Here is a 27785-nt window from a genome sequence, read left to right on the forward strand (position 1 = left end):
AGTTGTGTGTGAGGGCTCTTTCACGCTAAAGGTCAGAGAGGCTGGTGGTGACATTTGAATGCACGGCCTACCACAAAACACGGCTTGAACTGTTCAGAAATGGCTTCTAGATTGGGAAATGGCAAAGAAACAAAAACGCATTCACTACAGCATAACTCGGGGATTTTAGCTATGGGAGGCCGGGCTGTCGTCACATGTGCGTGGGAGGCTGGACTGGGGGGCTCCTCCCCCCGGGCTGCGCGCCGGAGCCCGGGCAGACAGCGCAGGGCTCCCGCAAGAGGCTTCGCCGCTTCCCCGGCCGGCGCGCGCGGAGCCCGGAGCGATGTCCCGCGCAGCCCCCGCGCTCCTGGCGCTGCTGCTGCCGCTGCTGCCCGCAGCTCGCGGTGAGTCGTCCCGTCCCGTCCCCGGGGCACCCCTCCCGGCACGTGTGGAGGCAGGAGTCGGGTGCTGGCCGTGCGGGGGAGGGAGGCAATGGGCTCCTCTTCCAGCTGGGATGGTTAGGAGCCGCAGGCCGGGCGCGGAGCCAGGCAGAGTTTGTTTTAATGGCGGGACTTGGGCTTTTTCATGCGGATTCTTAAGTCATCCGGGACCCTCCCCGCGATGCTGCGGACTCCTCCGTTTGCAAGGACCCCGCTACCTGCTCAAACACAAGCCGCAGAGAAACTGGCTCCAGGGTTTCTTTCATAGTTTCATAATCGGGTTGGAAGGGGCCTGAGCAGATCATCAAGGCCGACTCCCTGCCATGGGCAGGAAAGGACGCTGGGGTCAAACGACCCCGGCAAAGTGATCATCTGTCCTCCTTTTGAAGCCCCCCAGGGTAGGAGCCAGCACCACTTCGCTTGGAAGTTGGTTCCAGATCCTAGCCGCTCTGACAGTGAAGTAGTGCCTCCTGACGTCTAGTCTGACCCTACTGTCAGTCAACTTGTGGCCGTTATTCTAGTCACTCCGGGAGGTGCTTGGGAGAACAGGGACTCTGTTCCCCACTGGTTCCCCCTGGTAAGTTTCTAGACGGCCACCAGATCCCCTCTCAGCCTTCTCTTGTGGAGGCCGGACAGGTTCAGATCCTGTAGCCTCTCCTCGTAGGGCCTGCCCTGCTGCCCCCGATCATGCCGGTGGCCTCCTCTGGACCCTCTCCATGCTGTCCACATCCCTCCTGAAGTGCAGCGCCCAGAACTGGACGCAGTACTCCAGCTGTGGCCTGGCCAGCGCTGCGTAGAGGGGGAGGATCACCTCCTTGGCCCTGCTCGTGATGCATGACAAGGTCCAGTTGGCCTTCCTGACCGCGTCCCCCCACTGGTGGCCCATGTTCATCTTGGAATCGATAATGACTCCAAGATCCTTTTCTGCCTCTGCACTGACAAGAAGGGAGTCCCCCAGCCTATTGGTATGCTGCTGGTTCGTCCTCCCTAAGTGCAGTGCCTTGCGCTTGTCAGTGTTGAATCCCATTCTATTCTCATCGGGTTGTAAAACTTCTTTATTTTTTTAAAGCACGCTGGGTTCTTGGTTGTTGCCGTGTTGTAGGCAGGCAAGGTTCCTTGGGTAGATGTGATGTCTTTTATTAGACCAACCGAGCAGTTGGGAAAAGTTCTTTGCAAGCTTTTGGGCGCAGTCACCCTTCGTCAGGCTTAGGGAGTCTGCCGGTCTGGGACTCCAAGGAATGAGAGAAGATAAAAGACCCGATGCCTGAAGTAGGGTGAAAGCTTGCTAAGAACTTTTTCCCAACTACTCAGTCGGTGTAATAAAAAATATCACGTTTACTCAAAGAACTCCTTCAAGAGGAGGTTGGGTGGATACCTGGCTGGGCTATTATGGTCCCAGCACTCGTTCCTGCCCAGGGCAGCGGATCAGACTTGGTGCTCTGTTCAGGTCCCTTCCGACCCTAGAAACTATGAAACCTTGCCTTTTTTAAGCGCTGACTTCAGAGGAGGGGTTGGTCCTTTTGATAGCTGCAGGCATTTTTTATCGTTACTTTTGTACCTGTAGCCAATCTTAATTTACTGGGCCATTCAGCAGGGACTTGTGTGATCATCGCTTTGCCTATGTGGCCGGCTTAACTGTGTACATGTGGCGAGGTCAAAATTTACTGCGTGGTTTGCTGGTGACTTGCATAATGTATGTAATGTGCAACAGGGGCCCGAGTGTCCCTGTGCTACGAGAGCAATGATTGCAGCCCGATTTGCTCTGGGTTGGCTTTTACATGTGCACACCCCAGGAGGAAGTGCCCAGAAAAAATAGCTTTGGTCACAGGAAAGTGGCATTGGGCATTCCAAAAAAAGGGTTTTAGCTAATCAAAGCTCACTTCTTTACTTGGATAATTGTTGAGGCGGGGAAACGGAGTAATAGAATATGTCCTAAAGTTACATCGCCTGTTATGGTGACATTCCTAAAAATGTATTGCACTGCTTTTTTGGGCAGAGAAATAATGGACAGGGATAGTGGAGAAAGGGTACGGGGGGTGCGGCTCACCTCGCTGTAGGTAGTTGAGCTCAACCCTGTTCTCTGTCCCAGGAGCTGACTTAGATTATAGTCACTTTGTGGAAAAATGCCCATGACTGAGCAGTGGGCTATACAGTCTGCTGTCAGCTAACATGTAAAACTGCCTTATTTTTGCAGTGAGCACATGGCTTGAGTTTAGTTAAGGAGTTAAAGCACTAGTTCAACTCTCTTGGACACTTGAGGAGCATCTAATCAGGGGTTTATTCTTTTATACGCAATAGCCCAGCGTAAACATTTTCTTGTTTCTGCGCAATAAAGTGTGCGTGTTTGCTTCCCCTTGTTCTTGTTTTCTTATTTAAGTTTCATTTCCAAATGTCACTTTTGGATTAGGTGGCTGAAGTTAAATCCAGCCTAAAGCTGTGTTTGACAGACATCAGTGCAAAGAGGCTTCCGGGGCATGGGACCCCAGGATCATAAAATGAATTATTACACATCCTGTTTTGCTTGGGTTTGACTCTGTGGAAATACACTTCCCTTCTCGGGGCAGTGCTACAGTTTCCCTGTGTTGCATAGCAAGTGTGAAAACAAACTGCCTCCAAGATAGGTTGTCTCTCGTTCTCATCTGTTTCTGATTTCCGACTTGTTTCTCGTGCTTCCTTTGGTTGGTTTTCTGGTGTTTTCATCTTATTTCATGCTGCCCTTTTCACTTGAATGATACCCTGTGAGATTGTGCTGTGTTATACCTCTGTGCGTTACTAGTCAAAAAAAAAAAAAAGGTCGGGGTAAGCAATCTGATTTGTTTCCCAGGATCTGCTTATCTGGGCACACACTTGGTGATGTTCAATTTATAAGCTAAAATGTCCAAGTATTGCAGGTATTCAGCAAAACTGCTTCCAAGACTCTGATGAGAACAAGTCCATCGCAGCCAGTTGTTTGGCGGTCTGCTGATGGAAGTCTTTCCTGCTTAGTAACATCTTCTCAGTTCACCGTTACCTGGGTATTTTCATCCAATATTCACCTTGGTGTACTTTCCTATAGAAATCCCTTGTTTGCCACCCCCTGAAGTCACCAATGGAGCCCATTCTGGTGAGGGGGAAGCCTATGTCGTCGGATCTTCAGTGACTTACACTTGCAAGAGTGGTTTCAGTCTGGTTGGAGAGGCCTCCATTCACTGTACCACAGAAGATAACCTCCACGGTGTCTGGAGCCCTGCCCCTCAGTGTAAAGGTAACTCTTGTGTTTTGTATCTTGCTCTTGTTGCCTTTGTTCACCTTTGTCCACCAGGGAAAACCCATATTTAATTAGGCAGACAACTCATGAATGTTGAGGAAGTCAGTCAGGGAATAAGCACCTAGGTACCATGGGGAAGCTTAATTCACATAGAGTGACGGATGCCTTACGAATGTGCGTCCTGGGAAGCAGATTGCCTCTTGCGTTTGCTGCAGTTTTGGTCTCTTCAGTGTTTATGAAAGACCCTTCTCTTAAACGAAACCACGTAATTTCTAATAGGTAAATGACTGCAGTGATTTCCCTGGCCTGGGAATGGGCCCTTTATGACGAGAAATGTTCACTGCAGCTAGTCCTGGGTTCCCTAAGCCAAAGCTGATTTTTAGCTGGAAAAGAAATCTGATCCTGTTGCTATGCTATTGCCCTATTATTCAAGCAGTAAAGAGGAAAAAAAGGAAGAATAGCTTTAGTCAAAACCATGTTTCCCTGTTTTGTTTTGTTTTTTCCCCTGCCCCCTCCGCATGCTGCTTGACTGGCTTTAGCTTTAGTGAGTTCATGTCACAGCCTTCCTGCCCTTTTGGAAGGGGGAAATGGAGGTGCCCAAGAACTGGTTCCTGACTGGAGTGAGCCATGCGCACACATTCTGGTTCAGGCAACATGCAAGCAAATGGGCCATGTTGCCTTATTCTGAACGGGCTGTTCAGCTGGGCACCTGGTAGCTTGAGGCAGTTGAGAGCTATCAGGCAGCAGGTTGGTCACTTCCCTGATTCTGTTCCTTGAGTTTCAACTCCTAAATGTGGATTGGGATGTAGTTTAAATAGCCTCAAGCAGCTGAGGTTGCCTAACCCATGCAGTTTGCGAGGGAGGTCCTCTGGTCCCAGACACTTCCAGTTGAGGTTGGTGCTGTGCTACATGGAGAACAAAGATCTCCTTGGGTGACACAACTCTGCATCTTTGCCCATATTTCTGAGTACACAGCTTATCGCCTACAGTCATGCCTGTGGGCTCGTTTTATTTCCTTCCTTTTTCGCCCGTGCTCTCCTCCCTCTGCAAAACACTCTTGTCGATGCTTTAATTTCCAGAGGTGACGTGTCCAGCCCCAGTGGTTCCACATGGGAAAAAAAGGTTTGGATCAGTCGCTGTCTATTCCTATGGAGACACAACAATAGTTGAGTGCAATCCTGGCTACTCCCTGAGGGGAGATGGTGATGGTGTGATTCGATGCGGAGAGGATAACACCTGGAAGCCTTCTGTGCCAATCTGTGACCCAGGTGAGTATTACCTGTGTACTCACCTGTTTGAAGTGGCACGTAGGATATTATTGAATGGCTGCTGCAGGACGGTTGGCCTCCTGTGCCAACACGTGATCTGTGCAAGTACAAACAACTTATCAAATGAGTCTGTAGTCCGATGGTATTTTCCCTCATGTGATAGGAGGCAGCACTTGAAATGTTTCTGGGAGAGAAAAGGCATAATTTCAAGGTGATAGCTTTTAACACCACCTGCTATCTCTGATGGGTTTGGTGCTGCTGCGTGTGTGGTGCAGCACGCCTGTCTAGGCCTCAGTGCGGAGGAGTGGACTGCTCGTCTCTCCTGGCACTAAGCTCCTTTCTTTATGCAACGTATAAACTAAAAGCAGCCCTAAGAGAGCCCAGGTGAACCTGGGGCTTGTGGATGGGAGCGAGACAACTATTGTGTTCCTCTGAGCCCAGCGTCTGTGGGTTGTGGGGCAAAGCAGGACTTGAAATGCTGGCTAGCTACCTGGCTGCAGGTAGAGGTGGAGGGCGGGGTGTGGCTGGCCCTTGAGCTGGTCCTGCAGTGGGCACTTGGCCACTTGGGGCTACTGAGCCAGCTGCACCGTGCAGCTCTGGTACTCTGCAGCAGGATCGGCCTCACTCCTGCTAGGCAAACTCCAGTGCAGACCACCACCGGTACTGGTTGGAAACCTCTGGCTGTGGGAAGCCTGTCTGCCTGCACAGACACTGGAAAAGCAGAGCTAAAATGGGAGTTGCATGGCTTCAGCATCCAATTCGTATCGGGGTTCTTTGGGATGAAGGTACCTGTGCGACGTATAAATGAAGCGCTGCCAGTTTTAAAGAGAGCGGTTTTTTTCTTACAGTCCAATGTGGGCCTCCGCCAACTATCAAGGGAGCCAAGCTCAGCCATTCTGGTCTCTCAGAGAGCTTCCCCATCGGCACAAAGGTCGGCTACGAATGCCTGAAGGGTTTTCTTAAAATCCCGGATAGGTCAGACTCCATAGTGTGCCTGCCCAGCCTTGAGTGGTCAAACCTGCTGGAGTTGTGTGGCCGTAAGTGTTATTTTGCTTTCTGAAATTTTCCGGCCATTTCTTGCTTCTGAAAGTGTGAAACTTCTGCCGCTGAATAGGTCTACTCAACACCAGCTTTAATTGTTAGATCTGAGGTCCTGTGAATTGCAGTGGGAACACAGGATGAACCTGCTTTCTGGAAACATATTACTTGTTTTCGTGGCTAGTATGTAGTGGAGTAAATAGGGCTACTTATCAATTTATGGAAGTAAGCAGTGCATGAGGATCAAAATGAAGGGGCGGGGGATGGAAGAAGAACCTAGAAGAAGCAAAGTTTGAAGAGGCTGAAGCACGAGACCATCAGGAAAGTGCACTCAGTGGGAACTCGCAAAGGTGTCGTGAGGCAGCATCGGAGAATCACAGAAAATGGGGGTTGAAGGGACGTCAGGAGGTCACAGCTAGTCCAGCCCCCTACTCAAAGCAGGACTAGCCCCAACTAGATCATCCCAGCCACATCGGTCACGATTGGTTTTCATTCAGGAAGACACAGTCTAGACCAGCAGAAGTGGATCATAAAGCAGATATTTCCCTTGTGAATGTTTTCCTGGGCTTTGAGGGTTGTAGCCTTTTCTCTTCTGTAACGTAGCACTGCGGGGCAAGTTCATAGGTGGGCGTGGAGAAGAAGGCCGTGCGGTGGTGACGAGCAGAAAGACCAGTTAATTTAGGGGCTGAAGGCAGGAAAGGAAGTATATTTGTGTGCTCTGTTCTTCCCAGGCCTCCTTCACACTCAACCCCCTTCCTCTCCTCCTTTCCGCCTTCATTTGTGTCACCTGTGCTTGGGATGCCACCTCCCTCCTCGCTCCTTTTGTCAAAATCACTCGAGTCTATTCCTTTATTGGGACAGTAAAAATCCCTTCCCCATGATCCCTCCGTGACAGTTTGACCTGCCTTTGCGACAAGCCAGTGAGCTTGTGGAGCTTGAGACTTGTCCAGCACGCTTGGTGTTTGCGCAGCAGAAAGTTAAAAGCACAAGCTGTATTTAAATCCGTCTTGCAGCTACATCATTTGATCCTTGTCTGTCTGTTGTTTGCTGTCAGGTAGCTGTCCTGCCCCAAGAGGCTTACCATTTGGTAAACTATCAGAAGAGGATGGGAAGAGGAGCTTCTATGGCGTGGGGACCACTGTCCGTTATGTCTGTCGCGACGGGTATGACAGGGTCCCAGGACAGGATTCAACCAGGACTTGTCTTGAAGATTTTACATGGTCAAACCCACCAGAGTTTTGTACCAGTGAGTAGCTTTTGGTTGTCTTTGTGTCTTCATCGGTATAGTAGCCTATGTGAGCTGCAAGGTCTGGGCCTCCTGCCTTTTATTTCAGCCCTGTTCTCTGGTTTCTAGAGTGAAATACCTTTTGGGCCTGTTGTCATCAGTACAGGGTCTGCTTAACCTGGAAACATGCAGCTCTGCAGGTGCTTCAAGCAGAGGATGCTTGTTGTGGTGGTGACATTAATTCCAGTTTTCAGTCCACATTACAAATAGAAAATCAACAAATGCTCATATTAATATAATGAGTACTTTATCCTTGAAATGTATGTGTGGAGGGGCAAATACCGAGTATGTTTTTTAAAATCACATACTGGAAAAGTCTATCCTTTGAGCAGCTCAGCTGGACCGTTCGCTGTACTGCAATCACAGCCCTAAAAATAAATCCATTGGTTATCACCATGGCAAAGATATTCACATTCAAATACTAAAGTGTGCAATAAATCAGAAAGGCAGAGACAAAACCTTGGCTTCAGAGTGGAGAATACTATATAGTTTTTGGCAAAGTCTTTCATGTCAAGGCTGCAGACATGTTGTTATATGCCAAAACCCACACAATGAGCCAGTTTTTCTAATCCTGCAACTAAAGCATTATCCTAGGTGGCATCCTGGCCCACGTAATCCTTTTGGGAATTTCTCGCACAGATGCAAATTCTCTGCCTTGACTGAAAATCAATTCCTGAATAGAACGAGCATGCACATTTTTATGCCTCTTCTATTTAATCCATGTGTGTGTCGGGTGGAGCAATGTTTTCCCAGGTTGCACATTGCCCAGTGCATTTCTAGATGTGTGTGCAGACACTGTGAATGTTTGAAGTATGCTCTATGGTAATAGGCATGTTTGGTGAGGAAAGCATCGCAGATAACTTAATGTGTGAGAGACAAGGTGAGTCTGTCATAGAAGCTGACGAGCCATCTGATTAGCCATGTAACATGGATGATAAAAGTGTTCATGCCTTAATGAAATAGGATAAAGCAAATGTAGAATGTTTTAACAATCTGGGCAGTTGATCTGACATTCCCATAATCTGATACAAATATGTCGGGGGGTTGTCCGTCCCCATCATGTGCTAACACTCATCCTGCGTCCCACTAGAGAAATCCTGTGGAGTTCCTGAAGCACCGGAGCACGGCAGAGTTGCTGATACAACACGGACCCTGTATCTTGACACAGTACACATAGTGTGTGATGAGGGGTGAGTGTTGGGAACGGATGCCAGCTAAGTCACAGGACTTAGTGAAGAACTGCTGCCTGCTCTAGGCACCTTGAACAGCTTGCCTAGCACAGGTGCTTGGATTCTACCCATGAGCTTTGGGGGTTTTTTTGGAAAGGAAACATCCCAACAGAAATAGGCCAAGTGTAGGATATGGTGGTGCAGGGCAATTCAAGATAATGGACTTCACTGGTTCAATTTACCATTGGGTGTAGGAGGTGGTTACCAGGCCTCAGAGTAATCGAGCCTCTTGGTCCAGGTCCTATTCCACCCATTTGGTAACAGTGGGTGCGTCTACCCGAGACGCTGACTGCACAGGAGCCTAATGCTACCGCGCCGTAGTGTGCAGGGCAGAAACTGTGCTAATATGCTGCTGCACAGTAATATTACACTACTGAGCAGTTAGTGTCACCAGAAAGCCATGTGCCAGCACTACTGCACAGGAGCACCATTGATTTTAGTATTTGGTTATACAAGCACTAAACTTAATCCGTAGTAACTACGGTGCATTAATGAACAGGTAGATGCTCCCAGTGTGACTTAAGCACCTCAGTGCAGACCTGTTCAACCCGTGAAAAGCAGAAGGCAGGTGGCTTATCCTTCTCCTCCATTTTTTTTATGGTGTAAACTGAAAGCTAAGATGACAACACATTACAGAAGCTGCATTCAGTGGTTTTTAGTGATGCAAGCAGGGTGGAATAGGATGATGTTTGGGGGCCGTATAGATAAAATAGGTTCTTGCCCATTAGGGTTAACTAGCATGCCAGGTATGATGCCAGCTGTCGTGGTGATTGCCGTGGTTTACTTCTCACTGCAACGTGCCCTGGGGTGGTTTGCCTGACAGTAAGAAATAGATTCCCTTGCTGAAGTCCAGATAAATGTGGGGTGGCTGGCTATGTCTTCAGAGCCCACAGAGACCAAGGAAAGGAGGAGTGCCCTTCATTGTGAACAAGAAGGATCTGGGAGAGAGCAAAGATATGGCCACGAAACTTTAAAGCATCGTGTTAGTACAACTATGAGGGGAAATACATCTATTGGTACCTGATCTCTCCAGTCCTTCAGTGACCTTTCTGCCAGTTGTAAATTGGCTTCAAATGTGAGCATTGCTTTAGCAAGAATAACCTTGTTCATTTGTTAACATCTTCACTGAGTGACAGAAAGGAATGGCTATTTAAATTTCTAGACTTATAGGAGAAACTAGGGCACTAAATAAAAGGTTTCCTTGCCACGCTCTCCTCTCCAGGTATCGGTTATTTGGGAAACACATCACGTGCAGGCTGAAAGGAAAGGACGTCGCATGGAGCCAACTCCCTACTTGCGAAGGTAAGACACCCGTCACTGCCTTAGGAAGAGTTTATTTATGCACATGTTTTACTTTGACTTGATACACAGTCCAGGCTACGTAAATCTGAGAGAGGCAAGACTTTTGGGGGGTGGTTTCTTTTATTAGGTCACCTGAACGGTTGGGATAGATTTAGTTTTTATTGCGGTATTGATGTAGGCTGGACAGTTGAGGATGACGATAGCTTCTCTTGGATACTAGAGATTATGAGTTTGGAGAAAGGAGGCTGCGGTGGTCCTGGTTTTGTTGCAGATATCACTGTTAGCTTTCTTCCTGAAACAGTCAATATAGTAGTCCAGTGTGTAGTTCTGTCTTTTGGGAAGTGCCCACTTAGATTTTTTTGTTGGTCTTTGTTTTATCTGTTGTGGCAGGAAGGTTGTTAGAGGTGGGTGTGGAATAGGGCTCTGCGAAATTTCACCACCAGTTTTGTTTCGACTCTGTTTTGAAGTTTCGTGGTTGAAACTGTAAAAACGAAATGGAACAGATATGGTCAAAGCAGCCTTGAAACAGGATCAGGCAAGTCGAAACATTTCATCATTTCAACGATGTTTGGATGTTTCACCCATAGGATATACTGGGGAAGGTTAAACAGCCTATAACTTCATCATTTCTGGCCATATTTAGATAAAGCTTTCAGAAATGTTAGTCCCTCCTAAGGGCATAATGCGTGCCAAGTTTAAAATTTATAGATGCAGGGGCTTCGGAGAAAGTGCACCCCAAATTCTTGAGACCCACATTGTGTCCTGTGTATGTATTAAGCCACAGCAGGGTCAGAACTACAGGCATGCTAGCCTCTGCTGAGGCCAGAAAGCCTGCCAAGGTTCAAGGAGATACGTGCAGAGGTTTGGGGGAAACTGCACGTCAATCTGCAGAAAATCAAAACTCGTGCCATGGGTGACCCTGTGTGTGTTAAGGCAGAGCAGGGTGACAGCTGCAGGGATGGTGGCCCCTGCTGTGGCCATGACGCCTGCCAGCTGTTGAGGAGATTGGTGCAGGGCTTCTGGGTTCAGGGGCCCTGCACCTCTGGCTGCTGACAGGCAAAACTCGTGTCATGGGTGCTTGTGCTGCCTCTCATCAGGTAGCAGGACTGAAGATCCCCCATCACTTGTCACCACAGATCTGAGGGTAATAATTGACCATTCATCTGACTAGAGGCCTGCAGGGAAGGCCCTACGAGGAAAGGCTAAGGACCTTAGCCTCTTCAGCCTCTCCAAGAGAAGGCTGAGAGGGGACCTTGTGGTGGCGTACAAATTCATAAGAGGTGAGCAAAACGAATATTTGGCCACAGTATGGTCATGAGCCAGCAGTGCGATGCTGTAGCCAGCAGGGCCAACAGGTCGGGCTAAGCAATTTGCCTTGTTTTCCAGGATCTGCTTATCTGGGCACACACTTGTTGATGGTCACTTTATAAGCTAACATGTCCAAGTATTGCAGGTATTCAGCAAAACTGCTTCCAAGACTGATGAGAACAAGTCCGTCACACCGGTTGCAGAAGAGAGAAAATATGGCTTTGCGAAAACAAGTTGTTTTCTACTGAAGCAGATAGTTTTGTGTACTTTTTCATAGATTAGTTTTCATTCTTTTTTCTGTTTTATTCCTAGGCAGTTGTGCACCCCCTCCCAGATTCAGTTTTGCTGAGCTAGTCACAAGTTTGGATTCCTATCGCATTGGGACTGAAGTGACCTATCGCTGTCGGCCAGGTTTCATTCGTGTTGGTGGAAAGTCTCCTGTCATTACTTGTCAAGATAACTCTACCTGGTCACAACACTCTGAGTTTTGTGTGGGTTAGTATCTCTGCTGTTCTGTCTCAATTGACCTGCAGGTCACCTTTACATCATTTGGGATAAGAACAGAGAGAGAGAGAAGCAGACAGCATAGCCAGGTTCACAAAGGGCATGAATAACTTCAGAGATGATACATCTGTTAGCGGCTATTGAACAGCATGGTTGGAGTGGTGTTGTCTAGCATCTCTAAACCAATGATGGTGGGATGCCAGAGAGGGTAATCACTCTAGAGGTATCTGGTTCAAAGCTCTCCATGATAGCATCTATTTCTGCCACCGTCAGAGACAGAAATACTGGGCTAGATGGGCCATTGGTCTGTCTAGTATGGCACTTCTTATGTTTTACTGAGTTGAACAGTGCACAATTTTGCTTTCCACCAAGGTAACTTGAAGCACTGCTAATGCCAGCCTTGCTCTCTTCCAGCAAAACAGTGCCCAGCTCCAGACATACCGAATGGTCGGCCTATTGTAACTGATCTCCGGTTGGGTGCGAGAGTCAACTTTACCTGTTCTGCCGGGTATGTCAAGTCACCTGTACTGACTCATCAATTGAGTGTTGGTTTGTAGAAAGTGGGCGGTGAACTGCAGGGGAGTTGGGGGCAGGGAGAGACTAGAAAACCTGGCTGGATTTTAGAAGCGAGTTGGGGCTGGTGCTGATGGACAGCAGGGGTGCGCCCCAGTAAGAGCTGGAGGAGGCTGGTCAAGCAGACAGCAGTAGGGGTGGGGGACACCACTGCACTCGGTCTCTCTTGCCAGAGCAGCCCAGGCTAGAGTACTCATCAGGTGGTGGATTGTGCGTGATGGGGGGAAGCCTCACATTTGAAGTGGGAGCGGTTTCACCTGGCTTCCTTGACCAGTGCCACCTCTCCCCTAATCGGGTGTAGCTGTTGGTTATGCCTGGTGCCATTACATGGATTAAAAGTTAGCAGCAGACAAATGCAGACCTCTTCCTGCTCTGAGCACAAGTCTTTGCCAATAGTGGTTTCATTTGTTTCATGTATTATTCATTAGGACTGTAAGGCTACTTCTAAAATGAGCAACAAGGAGAAACAAAAGAAGTTGTGGACATCCCTTGTAGGATTCAGCAGTTGCTCAGGCTAGTGTTGAGGGCACTTATTGTTTTTTTCATGCACATGGGCCATGTCTCAGTGGCTTCTGGCTTCCTTGCACAAAACAGGCACTTCCAGATGTGGTAATGTAATGGAACGCTTTGCGTTTCCGTGATGACTGGTTTGTGCCCGTGCAGGCGATGTGGATTTGTGTTTCATTTCCTTGGCCTGTTCTGGTAGAAGAGCAGTGTTCAGGACAAGCCTCTGGAGAAGGGAGAGCCAGCCCCATTGCCCACAGGGCTAAGCAGACTGAAACTACCCTAACGCGAGATATGTAGTGCAGCCCAGAGTTAACCCTCAACTGAAGTGGCACAACTTTGAGGGCACTTAGCATGAGTTAGAAAGCTTTAACAGGCAGGTGCTCATATTTTAGATGCCCTTAGTATGGTCTAAGTGTAATGTGTTAACAACACTTTAGAAACTTGAGACAAGTCTGAACCTTTTGGCGATTGCTGTTTGGCTCACAGTGCTGTTAGCTTCCTGGGCTTTGGTCAGATCCCTCAGCAGGGACCAGTTGCCCTAATTCAGCACTTTGGGAATGAGAAGAATAAAGAGAAAAAATGTCTAATTTGGTAGAAGAGCTGCTTATTGCCCTCAGCAAGGGATTAGAAAGTATGCGACTCCGCTCTGGGAGAGAACGGAGGCACAGGGTTTTCCCAGCTAATGTTTTGGGAAGCGTAGAAGCATGTTAGCACTAACAACTGGGTGTTTCTTACTCCTTTGTGTTCCTTGGGCCTTAGCCACATCTTGTTTTATATTTGGGATTGTTCAATGGTTTCTCCACTCTGGCAAAAAGAGCTGGCTGCCCATCTTTGCTAACAGTTACCTAGTTCTTCATACATTTGTGTAAGAAACCTGAACCTTTGCTCTGTCTTTAGGTACAGATTAATTGGCAGCCATTCTCTCCGATGTGTGCTCGATGTCGGAAGCAATGTTCGTTGGGATGGCGAGTTTCCCTCCTGTGAAAGTAAGATGATTACATGTAATGTCTTTGACTTGCCCTAGATACAAGTGGGCTTGTGTCTGGTGAAGGAACCGAAGAGCAGTTGGAGCTGTTCTCTCTCTCCTCTTTGTGCCATAGGGGGATGAAGGTCGCCTGGGCACAGGTGTAGGCCCCAGTACACAATGGTCTTACACACCCGTGAGCATTCACACCTGTGACGTAGAATACAGTGGCCAAGACCTCACAAAGCACCGCAGTAACTGTAGAGTAGAGAACTGTTCCTTTCTACTGAGCCGTATGTGTCTCCAAACCTTGTTGGGGAGGAGTGAATAATAGATTCATTTTAGATTTGCCATGGTACAAAACATGCTGCCTTTGGATTAATCATCTCAGGATAGGGATGGATGTAACGTTTGGAGCACTTCACAGTGCAGGTGCAGTGCATCAGGGGGATGTGGAGCCAGTGTCAGCGAGAGCGCTCCTGTCTGCTCTGCTGCAGCCCTGTGCCACCACCCCCCTAGCAGAGCCAGGCCAGTGGGTGTGGGGAGGGACACTGGGATTGGGGGCTGGAGAGCAGGAATCCCCGTTCCATGGGAGGGAACGTGGGGCTCTGGCCTCCCAGTTCTAGGATTTCCTGGCTGCAGTGGGGAGGACGTGGGATCTCCCGATTCCAGTGAGAAGGGGATGTGCTCTGGAGGAGCAGAGGTGGAGCTGACAGGGAAGTGCTCGCTGATACAGGGTGCCACTGTCCTCCTCCCACAGCACCAGGTGTTCAGCACCATTGCAGATGACACCTGGAAGGTAGGTGACACGTCTACCAGGGCAACAGGTTAATAAAGCGCCATGTAATGGGTACACCTACCAAGGTAGTAACCTAGGGCACACCTGCATGACTACCTGTGTGGTATCGGGTGGTTGATTATCTTGGGCAATCATTATAGTATAACAAAACTATTAGCCATGTAACTTCTTTCCCACTTGGGGCATGTAACTCCAGCACTTTTCCCCTCTGCTGCCCAGTTTAATCAAGCAAACACAGGGATTAAAGGCTTTGTGTTTATACTTGCTCTGTTGTTTCTTTAAACTTAATAAGTACTGCATGGAGGAAACCAGGGACGAAGACAACCCATGCAGGGCTGAGGCCTGGCTGCCTTAGCTGCTTGCAACACGGGTAGCAGGAAGTGTTTCAGTTGGAAGTGCTGCTAAGTAGTAATGGTTTCCATTAGGGTTGCTTTCGGGGCAGTCCTGCTGGTCCCAGAGCACTTCAAGGGGCCCGTCTGTCTGGGTCACCCTTGGAGCGCTTCAAAGGCATTTGACTTCCTTCAAACATGACACGTCTGCACACCACGTACCTCGACCAGGTCGAACGGCACCTACCTACTATTGTGGCATGTAGGGGACAGAGGATGGTTCCCTTTTCATTTTCATAACCTAATGGTTGCCATCCTTGAAATGGTCACCATTGCATTTAATCAAGGTAGTCCTGGCTCTCCTCCGACTTCACTGCACAAATTAAATGCATTTTAAGTGGGTATTTACCATTTTACTTGTTTCTATCATCGTATGGTCTTGAGTATGTTCTGGGGATATCAGTGGTACTCCTGAACCAGTTGTTTTGTGGTCTGCTGATGGAAGCCTTTCCTGCTTAGTAACATCTTCTCAGTTCACCGTTACCTGGGTATTTTCATCCAGTATTCACCTTGGTGTACTTTCCTATAGAAATCCCTTGTTTGCCACCCCCTGAAGTCGCCAATGGAGCCCATTCTGGTGAGGGGGAAGGCTATGTCTTTGGCTCTTCAGTGACTTATACATGCAAGAGTGGTTTCAGTCTGGTTGGAGAGGCCTCCATTCACTGTACCACAGAAGATAACCTCCACGGTGTCTGGAGCCCTGCCCCTCAGTGTGAAGGTAACTCTTGTGTTTTGTATCTTGCTCTTGTTCTCTTTGTTCACCTTTGTCCACCAGGGAAAACCCTATTTAATTAGGCAGACAACTCATGAATGTTGAGGAAGTCAGTCAGGGAATAAGCACCTAAGTACCATGGGGAAGCTTAATTCATGTAGAGTGACGGATGCATTACAAATGTGCATCCTGGGAAGCAGATAGCCTCTTGCATTTGCTGCAGTTTTGGTGTCTTCAGTGTTGCTGAAAGACCCTTAAATCACACCACATAATGTCTAATAGGGAAATGACTCTGCAGTGATTTCCCTGGCCAGAGGATGGACTCGTTTCCTTTCCTTCCCTTCTCGCCCATGATCTCCTCCCTCTGCAAAACACTCTTGTCGATGCTTTAATTTCCAGAGGTGAAGTGTCCAGTCCCGGTGGTTCCACATGGGAAAAAAAAGCTTGGATCAGTCGCTGTCTATTCCTATGGAGACACAATAATATTTGAGTGCAATCCTGGCTGCTTGCTGAGGGGAGGTGGCGATGGTGTGATTCGATGCGCAGAGGATAACACCTGGAAGCCTTCTGTGCCAATCTGTGACCCAGGTGAGTATTGACTGTCTACTCTCCTTTTTGAAGTGGTACATGGAATAGCACTGAGTGGCTGCCGCAGGACGGTTGGCCTCCTGTGCCAACATGTGACCTGTGCAAGTACAAACAACTTATGAAATGAGTCTGTATTCCAATGGCGTTGTCACTCGTGTGCTAGGAGGCAGCACTTGAAATGTTTCTGGGGGAGAAAAGGAATAATTTCAAGGTGACGGCTTTTAACGCCACCTGCTCTCTCAGATGGGTTTGGTGCTGCTGCGTGTGTGGTGCAGCACGCCTGTCTAGGCCTCAGTGCGGAGGAGTGGACTGCTCGCCACTCCTGGCACTAAGCTCCTTTCTTTATGCAACGTCTAAACTAAAAGCAGCCCTAAGAGAGCCCAGGTGAACCTGGGGCTTGTGGATGGGAGCGAGACAACTATTGTGTTCCTGTGAGCCCAGCGTCTGTGGGTTGTGGGGCAAAGCAGGACTTGAAATGCTGGCTAGCTACCTGGCTGCAGGTAGAGGTGGAGGGCGGGGTGTGGCTGGCCCTTGAGCTGGTCCTGCAGTGGGCACTTGGCCACTTGGGGCTACTGAGCCAGCCCCGCCATGCAGCTCTGGTACTCTGCAGTAGGATCGGTCTCGCTCATAGTTTCATAGTTCGTCGGGTCGGTGACCTGAGCAGATCATCGAGGCCAAACCCCTGCTGTGGCAGGAAAGAGTACTGGGGTCAAATCACCCGGGCCAGGTGGTTTCCCAGCCTCCTTTTGAAGACCCCCAGGGTAGAAGCGAGCACCACTTTGCTTGGAAGTTGGTTCCAGATCCTAGCCGCCCTGACAGTGAAGTAGCGCCTTCTGATGTCTAGCCTGAATCTACCGTCTGCCAGCTTGTGACCATTATTTCTAGTCACTTCTGGTAGTGCTGGGGCAACAGGTATTCCCCCAATGCCTGCTGGTCCCCCTTGACCAGTTTGTAAACGGCCACTAGATCCCCCCTCATCCTTCTCTTGTGGAGGCTGAACAGGTTCAGGTCCTGTAGCCTCTCCTCGTAGGGCCTGCCCTGCTGCCCCCCGATCATGTGGGTGGCCCTTCTCTGGACCATCTCCATGTTGTCCACATCCCTCTTGAAGTGCGGTGCCCAGAACTGGACACAGTACTCCCACTGTGGCCTGACCAGTGTCACGTAGAGGGGGAGGATCACCTCCTTGGACCTGCTCGAGTTGCATCTGTGGATGCATGACAAGGTGCGGTTGGCCTTCCTGACCGCATCCCCACACTGTCAGCCCATGTTCATTTTGGCATCAGAAATGACTCCCAGATCCCTTCCTGCCTCTGCACTGACGAGAAGGGAGTTCCCCAGCCTGTAGGTCTGCTGCTGGTTCTTCCTCCCCAGGTGCAGCACCTTGCACTTGTCAGTGTTGAAACCCATCCTGTTCTAATCCGCCCACCCCTGTAACCTGTCTAGGTCCAATTGCAGCCTATTCGTCCCTTCTAGCGTGCCCACCTCTCCCCACATCTTAGTGTTGTCTCCGAATTTGCACAGGGTGCTTTTTACCCCTTTGTCCAAGTCGCTGATGAAGATGTTGAACAGCGCGGGCCCAAAGCCCAAGCCCTGCGGGACCCCACTGCCCACATCCCTCCAGGTCGAAAATGACCCGTCCACCACCACTCTGTGGGTGCAGCCCTCCAGCCATTTAGCGACCCATCTGACTGTGTCGGTGTCAATGCCGCAGTCTCCTAGTTTTTTCATGAGAACTGGGTGAGAGACCACGTGCAAGGCCTTCCTGAAGTCCAGAAAGACTATATCCACCAGGACACCTGCATCCAGGGATTTGGTGACCTGGTCATAGAAGGCCACCAGGTTGGCCTGACAGGACCTGCCACTAATGAACCCCTGATGGTTGCCTCTAAGCAAGATCTTCCCTGTTGCCCCTCGCGGACATGTGCCAGGATAATTTTCTCAAAAAGCTTCCCCAGGACCGAGGTAAGACTAACGGGCCTATAGTTTCCTGGGTCCTCCTTCCTCCCTTCCATTCCTGCTAGGCAAACTCCAGTGCAGACCGCCACCGGTGCTGGCTGAAACCTCTGGCTGTGGGAAGCCTGTCTGCCTGCATAGACACTGGAAAAACAGGCCTAAAATGAGAGTTGCATGGCTTCAGCATCCAGTTCACTTTGGGGTGCTTTGGGACGAAGGTAGCTGTGTGACGTTTAAAGGAAGTGCTGCCAGTTTTAAAGAGAACCTTTTTTTTTCTTACAGTCCAATGTGGGCCTCTGCCAACTATCAGGGGAGCCAAGCCAAGCGCTTCTTATCTCTCTGAGAGCTTCCCGGTTGGCACAAGGCTCACCTACGTATGCCTGGAAGGTTTTCTTAAAATCCCGGATAGGTCAAACACCGTAGAGTGCCTGCCCAGCCTCGAGTGGACAGAGCTGCCAGCGTTGTGTGGCCGTAAGTGTTATTTTGCTGTCTGAAATTTTCCGGCCATTAATTGCTTCTGAAACTGTGAAACTTCCTCTGCTGAAGAGGTCTACACAACACCAGCTTTAATAGTTAGATCTGAGGTCTTTTGAATGGCAGTGGGTACAGAGAATGAACCTGCTTGCTGGAGACTTATTACTTGTTTTTGTGGCTAGTATGTAGTGCGGTTAATGGGGCTACTTATCAATTTATGGAAGTAAGCAGTGCATGAGGATCAAAATGAAGGGCAGGGGGATGGAAGAAGAACCTAGAAGAAGCAAAGTTTGAAGAGGCTGAAGCACGAGACCATCAGGAAAGTGCACTCAGTGGGAACTCGCAAAGGTGTTGGGAGGCAGCATCGGAGAATCACAGAAAATGGGGGTTGAAGGGACGTCAGGAGGTCACAGCTAGTCCAGCCCCCTAATCAAAGCAGGACTAGCCCCAACTAGATCATCCCAGCCACATCGGTCACGATTGGTTTTCATTCAGGAAGACACAGTCTAGACCAGCAGAAGTGGATCATAAAGCAGATATTTCCCTTGTGAATGTTTTCCTGGGCTTTGAGGGTAGTAGCCTTTTCTCTTCTGTAACGTAGCACTGCAGGGCAAGTTTATAGGTGAACGTGGAGAAGAAGGCCGTGCGGTGGTTACGAGCAGAAAGACCAGTTAATCTAGGGGCTGAAGGCAAGAAAGGAAGTATATTTGTGTGCTCTGTTCTTCCCAGGCCTCCTTCCCACTCAACCCCCCTTCCTCTCCTCCTTTCTGCCTTCATTTGTGTCACCTGTGCTTGGGATGCCACCTCCCTCCTCGCTCCTTTTGTCAAAATCACTCGAGTCTATTCCTTTATTGGGACAGTAAAAATCCCTTCCCCATGATCCCTCCGTGACAGTTTAACCTGCCTTTGCGACAAGCCAGTGAGCTTGTGGAGCTTGAGACTTGTCCAGCACGCTTGGCTCATGCTGCAGAGCCAGGAGCACGGGAAGCATCCTGCCTGTGTTAGCACAGCAGAAAGTTAAAAGCACAAGCTGTATTTAAATCTGTCTTGCAGCTGCATCGTTTGGTCCTTGTCTGTCTGTTGTTTGCTGTCAGGTAGCTGTCCTGCCCCAAGAGGCTTACCATTTGGTAAAGTATCAGAAGAGGATGGGAAGAGGAGCTTCTATGGCGTGGGGACCACTGTCCGTTATGTCTGTCGTGACGGGTATGACAGGGTCCCAGGACAGGATTCAATCAGGACTTGTCTTGAAGATTTCACATGGTCAAACCCACCGGAGTTTTGTACCAGTGAGTAGCTTTTGGTTGTCTTTGTGTCTTCATCGGTATAGTAGCCTATGTGAGCTGCAAGGTCTGGGCCTCCTGCCTTTTATTTCAGCCCTGTTCTCCGATTTCTAGCGTGAAATACCTTTTGGGCCTGTTGTCATCAGTACAGGGTCTGCTTAACCTGGAAACATGCAGCTCTGCAGGTGCTTCAAGCAGAGGATGCTTGTTGTGGTGGTGACATTAATTCCAGTTTTCAGTCCACATTACAAATAGAAAATCAGCCAAATCCTTATATTAATATAATGAGCACTTTATTCCTGAAATGTGTGTGTGGAGGGGCAAACACTGGGCATGTGTTTTAAAATCACATACTGGAACAGTCTGTCCTTTGAAGCAGCTCAGCATGGACTGTTCAATCTACCTGAATCACAGCCCTAAAAATGTACTGACCTGCATGTCTCAAGTTATGTAGGGCCGGGGCCAAATTCAACAGAAGAAGCAGCTCAACCTAAATTGGGTAAAAAAATGAAATCCTTTTACTGACGCCAAATGTCGAGCTCGGGAGGGTTTAGCACTTGATGGTGAAGGTAGTGGTGAACTCCTGCCACAAGTGAGTGGGCCCAGAACTGTGAAATCTCTAGGGAGAAGGGAGCAGTGTAATGAAGAGATCCTGTACCCCCGTGAGCATGCCACATAGCCTTTACTGGTGCCATGCTCCATCAGTAGCTGATGGGTTTTGAGTCCCCAAGGCAGAAGATGTTGGAAGTACCCACAAAGAAATTGTGCATCTGCGGGTGTAAAGGTTGGATGAAATGGCACTGGAGAGTGATCATTTGGAAGACAAAGCTGCCTTCCAAAGGTGCATATTAGTGGAGATCGCATGGTGTCTACCCCAGGAAAATGAAACCATGCATTTCTGTAGGCTGTCTATGAGTCTGTGTTGATGGGCTCTGGAATGACCCTTTTTTGCTCTGTGGATTTAACTGAGGTGAAAGGGAGATAGAGAGGAGGTGCGGTTGGGTGCTGGGCAACTGTGATTAGACATATAGCATCTCTTCATTTTAATGTACTTACCTGCCTGTCTCATGTTATGTAGGGCCAGGGGAAAACTCAGCAGAAGATGCTCAACCTAATTCAGGTAAAAAAAAAAAAAAATCCTTTTACTGACTCCAAATGTTCTGAGGTTTGCAGTTGTAAAATAAGTTGTGTATTTCATGAATATATTCGTGGATGGGTTGTGTGTATGGTGAAGTCTGCTGGGATGTCAAGCCATTCAGGGATATTTTTTTTGGCTTGTTTTAAGTGACATCTTCTTCATGGACAATTTTTAGGGTCTCTAATTGTCCTTCTCCCAGCTACTTGTGACCCTCTGGCACACCTTTCTTAAGCACTGCCCTCCTTGAGTGTTCTTGGCTTTCCTACCTTTCTCGTTGTGCATTAATCAGCTGTTCTGGTATGCCCTTCTTTCATAGCCCTTTTCCAAGGCATTCTCATGCTGCCCTGATCTTGATCCATTATTTTCTCTCTTGTGAGATGGAGAAGTAGCCCAAGCTATGTTGCAACACAAAGTTAGTTAGGCTATTCCCGTGGTCAACTCTTTTTCCCTTTGTTGGGGATCTTAGACAGAGTTGGCTTTTTCCAGCTGACCTTCTTGTAATTCCAGTGTTCAGCAGAAATGCTCTTTGAGGAATGCAACGTTCAGAGAGGATAGAAGTGTGTCTACTGAGCTTTACTAGCTTGTGACAAGTCACAGCACTTGGTTACTAACAGCAGGGAGCTCTTCTTGAATTTTCTCACCCACTCTACAAACCGTGGCATTGTTAGACGTCTTCCTCCTCCTCCAGAAAATAGTTCTGGCCTGCAGTATGCACGGCAGCCAGACTGATAATGCGCTGGCTGTTCCTGTGACAAGAGTGGATTGGCTATTGCTCTTCTTTCCACTTCTGGTGTGCGTGTGTGTATGTGTGTGTGTGTGTGTGTCCTTGCAGCTGTCCCTGTCCACCTGTCCCTGCAGCTGACACCCTTTAGCATACCTTGCAAAGGCTCACCGTAACCCAGGAGAAGTGAAGTGTGGTTAGAGCAGGTGCTGCTTTAGTCATTTATTTATTCATTGGACCCAGCAAAGCTGTTCAGAAAATGTAGCACCACGTTTGTGTCATTGGATGACCTTACCCCAGTAAGAAAAGGAGCATAGAAGATTATAGACAATATTCCTTAATGTGCATTTCTTCACAGAACCAAAAACTTTGAACTTTTTTTTGTTTCATGGCTTTCTTGACTGTGTTAAAGAGTACACATACACAGAGGCTGAGGAAAAGAAATTTTCTTCATTGCTAGATGTTCCAGCAGTTGGATCATGGCTCCTACTAACTAACAATTGTCCATTTTACACTGTTTTGTTTCAAAAGACTACATTATTATATTTACCATTATTTTGATATAATCTAGTGTACACAATATTGTAACACATGTGTGGATGATGGTGTTATTCCTTGCAAAGTGCTGATATAAGTATGGCTTCATGTTTTAACTCTCTTTTGGTTTTCCCCTTTAGGGATTGCATATATAATTGCTTCTGCTGGTAAGTAACCTCAAAGTGAAAAAAAATACTTTCAGATGCTGAAGCGCTTATTGTACATCAATATCCAGAGTCCATGTTGCTCTTTCTCCACAACAAAGTTGGGTTGGTTTGGGGTTGTTTTTTTTCGTGTAACAAGTAACTCCCCTGGTATTGGAGTTCTTGGGTTTCTCTGCTGCTGATATACCCTTGTGCCCAGTGTTGCCATGTAACAGTTTATACCCGTTCATGGTTTGATCTGAAATGATCTGAGGAGAGGGACAGAGACCCCACTCAGGGTCACAACTCTTCAATTTTCAAACCTACAGTGTCCCTCCTCCCTTTGCTTTACCTGTGACAAGTCCAAAGGAATTTTTGATGTTCTGGGCATTACATCTGATAGGTGAGTTTGTTCCCAAAGTTTTTAAGAACAGCTTAAACTCGTGTTCTTAACCAGGGTGCCATGGCATCCTGGGGTGCCTTGAGATCCTTTCAAGGATGCCATACAATGTTAGGACCATTGGGTTTGCAATATGAGTCACAAGATAAACCCAGACATTTCAAATAGGAATCCATTGTTGTGGTCTTTGAGTTCATTGCAACAGAAATAAACTGCTTTTTTTTTCTGTAGTCAAAATAAGAGTGAAAACTAAGAGCTAGCATTATCCGAGGGATACCCCTGTGTTAGGCAAACACTCATGTAGGATGACATAGGCAGGGATGATCTGTCTTGAGAACTAGGTGACCTGTGTGGTCCCTGCTTTCCTATGATGTTTATGATTGCTACCAGTTTTTATTTGTCAGCATGAGACTGAGCACCAGTTTCTGGATGCAGAAATGAACACTTGTGCTTTTTGATCAGGGATGCAAAGGAAAGGGCTCCTCCATCGTTATAGTCTGTCAGAGATGGTCTGTTGATAGTGAGGCAGTTAAAGCACTGTACAAGGTGCTGCTTATATCTGGGCAAAATGGTATGTTTTGTGTAACTTCATTTCCTAGTTGCCGTTTCTTTCTTTCTTCAGTTCTCGTAGTGCTCTTCCTGTTGGGTTGTGCTCTTTGCATTGCAGCTGTTTACAAATGCAAGAAGGGGAAAAAAGGGTAAGTCAGTCTAACATCGTGTTTGAGATTGAGTTTTATTCCACAGCACGTGGCTCCAAAGCAACGCTGTGAGATTAGCCCTTCCTTTCCAGCTGCGTGGGGGCTGTGCTCACTGGGCAGTGTGGCAACAGGGGCAGTGGCCAGGCACATGTTCCTTCTCCCCATGCCTGCGTCAGGGCTGGCAAGGAAAAGGGGGAACATGCCTGCTTACAAGCTGGCAGGGGAAAGGGGGAATGTACCTGCCTGTTGCCGCAGTCCTGGGCTGAATGCAGCCCCCATGCAGCTGAGCTGGAATGGGCAGGCGCTCCCCTCACCCCCCGCGTGCTGTCCTCTCAGCAGGCAAGGGAGTCGGGGGTGGGTGGGGGTGGAAATGAGAGGAGAGGGAAAGGCAAGGGGGCTTGCCTTTGAGCATAGAGGGGAGTGGGGAGGGGAAATGTCTACCTGCTTTGAGACTTGAGTCCCTGGGTGCTGCTCCACAGGAATGGTCAACAGTGGGGGTGCAGCTGTGCCAGTTCAGCCCCTCTGGATCCACCTCTGCCTTGTGATGTTTCAGCACCCCAGAAACACCTCTGCTCCATTGAAGACTAGTGGGCATTATCTGTCTCCTCTCGTCTAGTTTTAGAATTCCCCCTTAGTAAACCTTACACTCTTTTGAGATGATGAGTTCTGCTTAATACAGCTCATTCATCAAATCACCTTCCAAGCATGTGGCCTCAGTCTTTTTTTTCTTTAAGAAAGTTTAATTGATTCTTTTTTTAATCCTGTTATGATTTGTTCACAGAACTAAGAGTCTAATAAAAAATCATGTCCTTGTGTTCTCTTCCCCCCACCCCGCAACCTTTAGTTCTTATGATACAACACCAAGCGCCACGACACATCAACGTATAGGAGACTCTGATTCCTTGATGAGAAAAACAAGTGACACCTTGGATGAAATATCTGTTGATGGTAGGATGGCTTTCTGATTATAAATACCGCCCAAAGACAGGGTAAATTGTAAACTGTTCAAAAAGAATAGAGAATAAAGCTATTTCCATAAGTTCTTGTTTCTTCAAAGTACTACTACTTTGTCATAAACACTACATGCTATTGTTTGATTATCCTCTAACACACTAACTTTTATGTGTTTCTGCAGCCCTAACAGACTTACACTCTTTGTGTGCTTTTTTTAGCTACAAGAACAGGTATTTATGTACGGACATTTACTTCTATTTCAGTACTTCTCTCCTGTATATTTTTTACAGCATCCATTTCTGAAGTTTCTGAGCGGCTTCAGTGGTGCATGTCATGTTTTCCTCACCGTTCCCACCAGGGACAGGCACATTTAGTGGAGAATCTTGATTTTGGGGGTTGGGAGGCTATGCCATATCTTAAAATATGCATGTTGTGCCCATATTAAAAAAGCAGAGTCAAAGAAACGGACCCTGCACTTGGAGCGGGAAGTGGGAAGGATTGTGATGGTCCCTACTGGTGCGGGAGGTAATTCTGTAGTCTTTGACTGTTGTTGAAAGAGGCTCTGTCTGCCACACTGAGGAGCTTTGCCCTTGGCGTAGAGAGCTCTGCTGTGCCGAGGGAATGTGAGTCACCCGCAATCTTCGGCTGAACACTGTGCTCTCCTCAGTATCATTAAAATCTGGTCACAGAACTAGGAGTCCAAAAAAATATCATGTCCTGGTCTACTCTCCCCCTCCGCCGCGCCCCCCCCGTAATGATTTTCTATGATCATGGAAAGCTGTGTAGCTAAGGACTGAGACTTAGGCAGACAAGGTTCTTTGGGTAGATGTGCTATTTTCTGTTAGACCAACTAAATAGTTGTAAAAATTGTTCTTTGTAAGCTTTGGGGCACAAATGCCCTTCATCAGGCGTAGGGTGACTCTGCTGGTGTTAAGCGTTCACCTTGGTGGAGTAGAAGCTAATATGCAAAATGCAGGTGTGTGAAAGTGCAAATGTGAGGGTCAGAGGCCATGGGAAACTATAGGTGTGAGACATGTGGGGGAGGAAAGGGAGAATGTTGACCTGGTGATAGCATTTCGCTGGTAAAATGTAGAGACGTTTCTTGGGTTATTGGACAGCAGGCAGGTTATAACATGTCATAAATACAGTGCCTGTGTCCTTAGACCAGTGTGGCTACAGCCAGCACCCCCAAAACAGGACTGAGAGTTTGCATTTGATTTTGGAATTCAACACAAAACCCGTGTGAGAGTAGAGAGAGGTTTGATGTGCACGTGGTAGTGTGCCATATTTCTAGATCTAAGAATGAAAGAGGAAGAAGATAGTGTTCATCCAGACCACCATCTAAAACCATAGAAAGATCATGTTAATATTAGTCTTCAACCAGTAGGATACAGCATAATACGTGGTAGTTCCTCATGGCGGTTATCTAGAATCAGAAGTATGCTGTTGATGGCGCTCGAGAGCAGATAGGTAAGCTTAAATTCCTGTCTCGGAGAGCTTGCTTCTTTTCAGCACGGATCATGGAGTGGGCCACACGTTGACTTGAAAAGGACTTTTGTCCTCTTTCATGGTCCTTCCAAGGTTCACTGCTGAGTGAGTAGTCGCTAAAAACCTCATAGGCTAAAAATGAAGCGTTTGTAAGGCCATATAGATGAACACCCCGGGAAGTCCCATAATTGTTTACCCATCTTTCTTTTATAGGAGAGGAGGGGTTTCCTGCATGGTGTAGTTCTTTATTACTTAGCCCTTGGAAATATTAACGTCTGTCATGGTTTGTCCTTGCACTTACTCACTCTGCTAATTCAACAGCCTTAGATGTCTAGCATCTCTGCTGTGTACTTCTACCTTCTTCTTTCTATTTTTTTTACAGATTCACAACTAAAAGGAAAGTCGGTGACCTTTGTTTTGACCTGAAACTAGATTTGAAAAATACATCTATTTCATGGTATCTTTATGATTTTTTAAAGTAATGTTTTCATTTAAAAAGGTTAAGTTATGGATTTTTAATGAAAAATGAGCACTTGTTCTACAAGTAACAATAGTCCAGTAAATGGAAAGTTTTAAATGTTCATTTAGATTAATATCAAAAGATGCAAGACTGGAGGAGTATGTAACTGCCTCATTTTAACTGTTCATCTTCCTTTTGCAGGGAATGTCTGATCTGTGGCTGAATGTCTCCAGATTATCTCTGATTTACCAATTAGGACACATAAAATTGGCGGAAAATCATGGAAAAGCTTACTGAATCTGTCTAGAGAAGTGAGATCTCTTTAAGGCTACTGCTGGTACTTGCACTATAAGTTCTTTCCCCCTTATAAAGGGATTACAGTACGGCTCCTCTGCATACAAGAACAGCAGAAAGACAAGACCCAGATGGCCCCTCTTGCCTTTGAAAACGGGACCTTGGGACAAGTGAGGGGGCGTGCAGCCTCCAAACTGACTTGCTGGTCACATGTAGGTAGGCACGGTCACAGTGCCAAATGCTTTTCCCTAGTGAAATCACTAGCCAGCCAGATGTGGCGTGATGTGAACCGAGCTCTGGTTTTAGCTGTAAGGACATAATTAGTTTATTCAGCTGCCCATTGACAGGTTTCCATTTTTACGTTCTTTAAATGCATTTAAGGACACCAAAGAAACCTGTGTGGAACATTTTCAATCCTTGCTCTATTTTGCTTGAATGCACACTTCACTCCTCTCTTTTGTTTATAATTTTCAAGTTACACTCTTCAGAAACATTGGCCTTTTGTTTCCTAGCACTGATTTTTGTCACAAACTTGCTATTTGGTGTGTCTCCCAAAGGTGAAAAGTAAGAGAAAAGTGTGTAAATTTACATGGGAGTCCCAAAGGTTTGAAGATGAGTATAACTGAATTCTATTTTTTTTGTTCTCTCAGGGAAAGAAAAAAATGTTCTTAGAAAATAAAAAACTGGTTTCATTATTAACTATCTTTTCTTTATAAAAGATAAGTAATCCAATTAGAAGCAGCCTCCAGAAAAAGTGGTACGGTGCCTAAATTATTTTTGTAGTTTCCATATTCAAAAACATTTTGCAGATCTTAAGCTTTTTTTAAGCCAGGAAATGTCTCTCTGCTGCATAAAAGGGGGATTCATAGTCTGCATGAGCACTTTCTCATATATAAAGAGAGAGGTATAAAGAGCATTTACCCTTTTTTTTTTTAAATGTCACCTGCGTGGCTTAGCAAGAGGAACACATCTTTTGATGTGTGGAGCAATGGTGACGGAAGGAACGTGTGACCTTTACATTGTTTTTATGAATGTATTTTTCTTAAATAAAGAAATTCTCAATAAATTGTTGGAACCTGGTTCTCTTCCTCTACCTGCGAAGAGAAACTCTCG

The 27785-nt window shown here is 47.3% G+C and overlaps 1 protein-coding gene across 2 annotated transcripts; it reads left to right on the forward strand.

Moving 5' to 3' along the window:
- The first annotated feature begins 233 nt into the window (after positions 1-233).
- LOC106740220 (complement receptor type 1-like) lies at positions 234-27738 on the forward strand. Of its 2 annotated transcripts, XM_059717688.1 has the most exons (20): positions 235-383; positions 3475-3663; positions 4746-4934; positions 5783-5971; positions 7027-7218; positions 8348-8447; positions 9709-9788; positions 11409-11591; positions 12015-12108; positions 13578-13666; positions 15362-15550; positions 15944-16132; positions 18368-18556; positions 19654-19845; positions 20918-20959; positions 22376-22402; positions 23401-23476; positions 24321-24424; positions 26301-26375; positions 26580-27738. In XM_059717688.1, exons 1-19 carry the CDS (start codon positions 323-325, stop codon positions 26342-26344), a joined length of 2418 nt encoding a protein of 805 aa, XP_059573671.1. In that variant the 5' UTR covers positions 235-322; the 3' UTR covers positions 26345-26375; positions 26580-27738. The 2 variants fall into 2 exon arrangements, with proteins under 2 accessions (XP_059573672.1, XP_059573671.1); XM_059717689.1 differs by lacking the exon at positions 26301-26375 and having other exon boundaries at positions 234-383.
- The last annotated feature ends 47 nt before the right edge of the window (positions 27739-27785 follow it).

Source organism: Alligator mississippiensis, chromosome 14 (genome assembly GCF_030867095.1).
Source record: "Alligator mississippiensis isolate rAllMis1 chromosome 14, rAllMis1, whole genome shotgun sequence".
Classification (NCBI taxonomy): domain Eukaryota; kingdom Metazoa; phylum Chordata; order Crocodylia; family Alligatoridae; genus Alligator; species Alligator mississippiensis.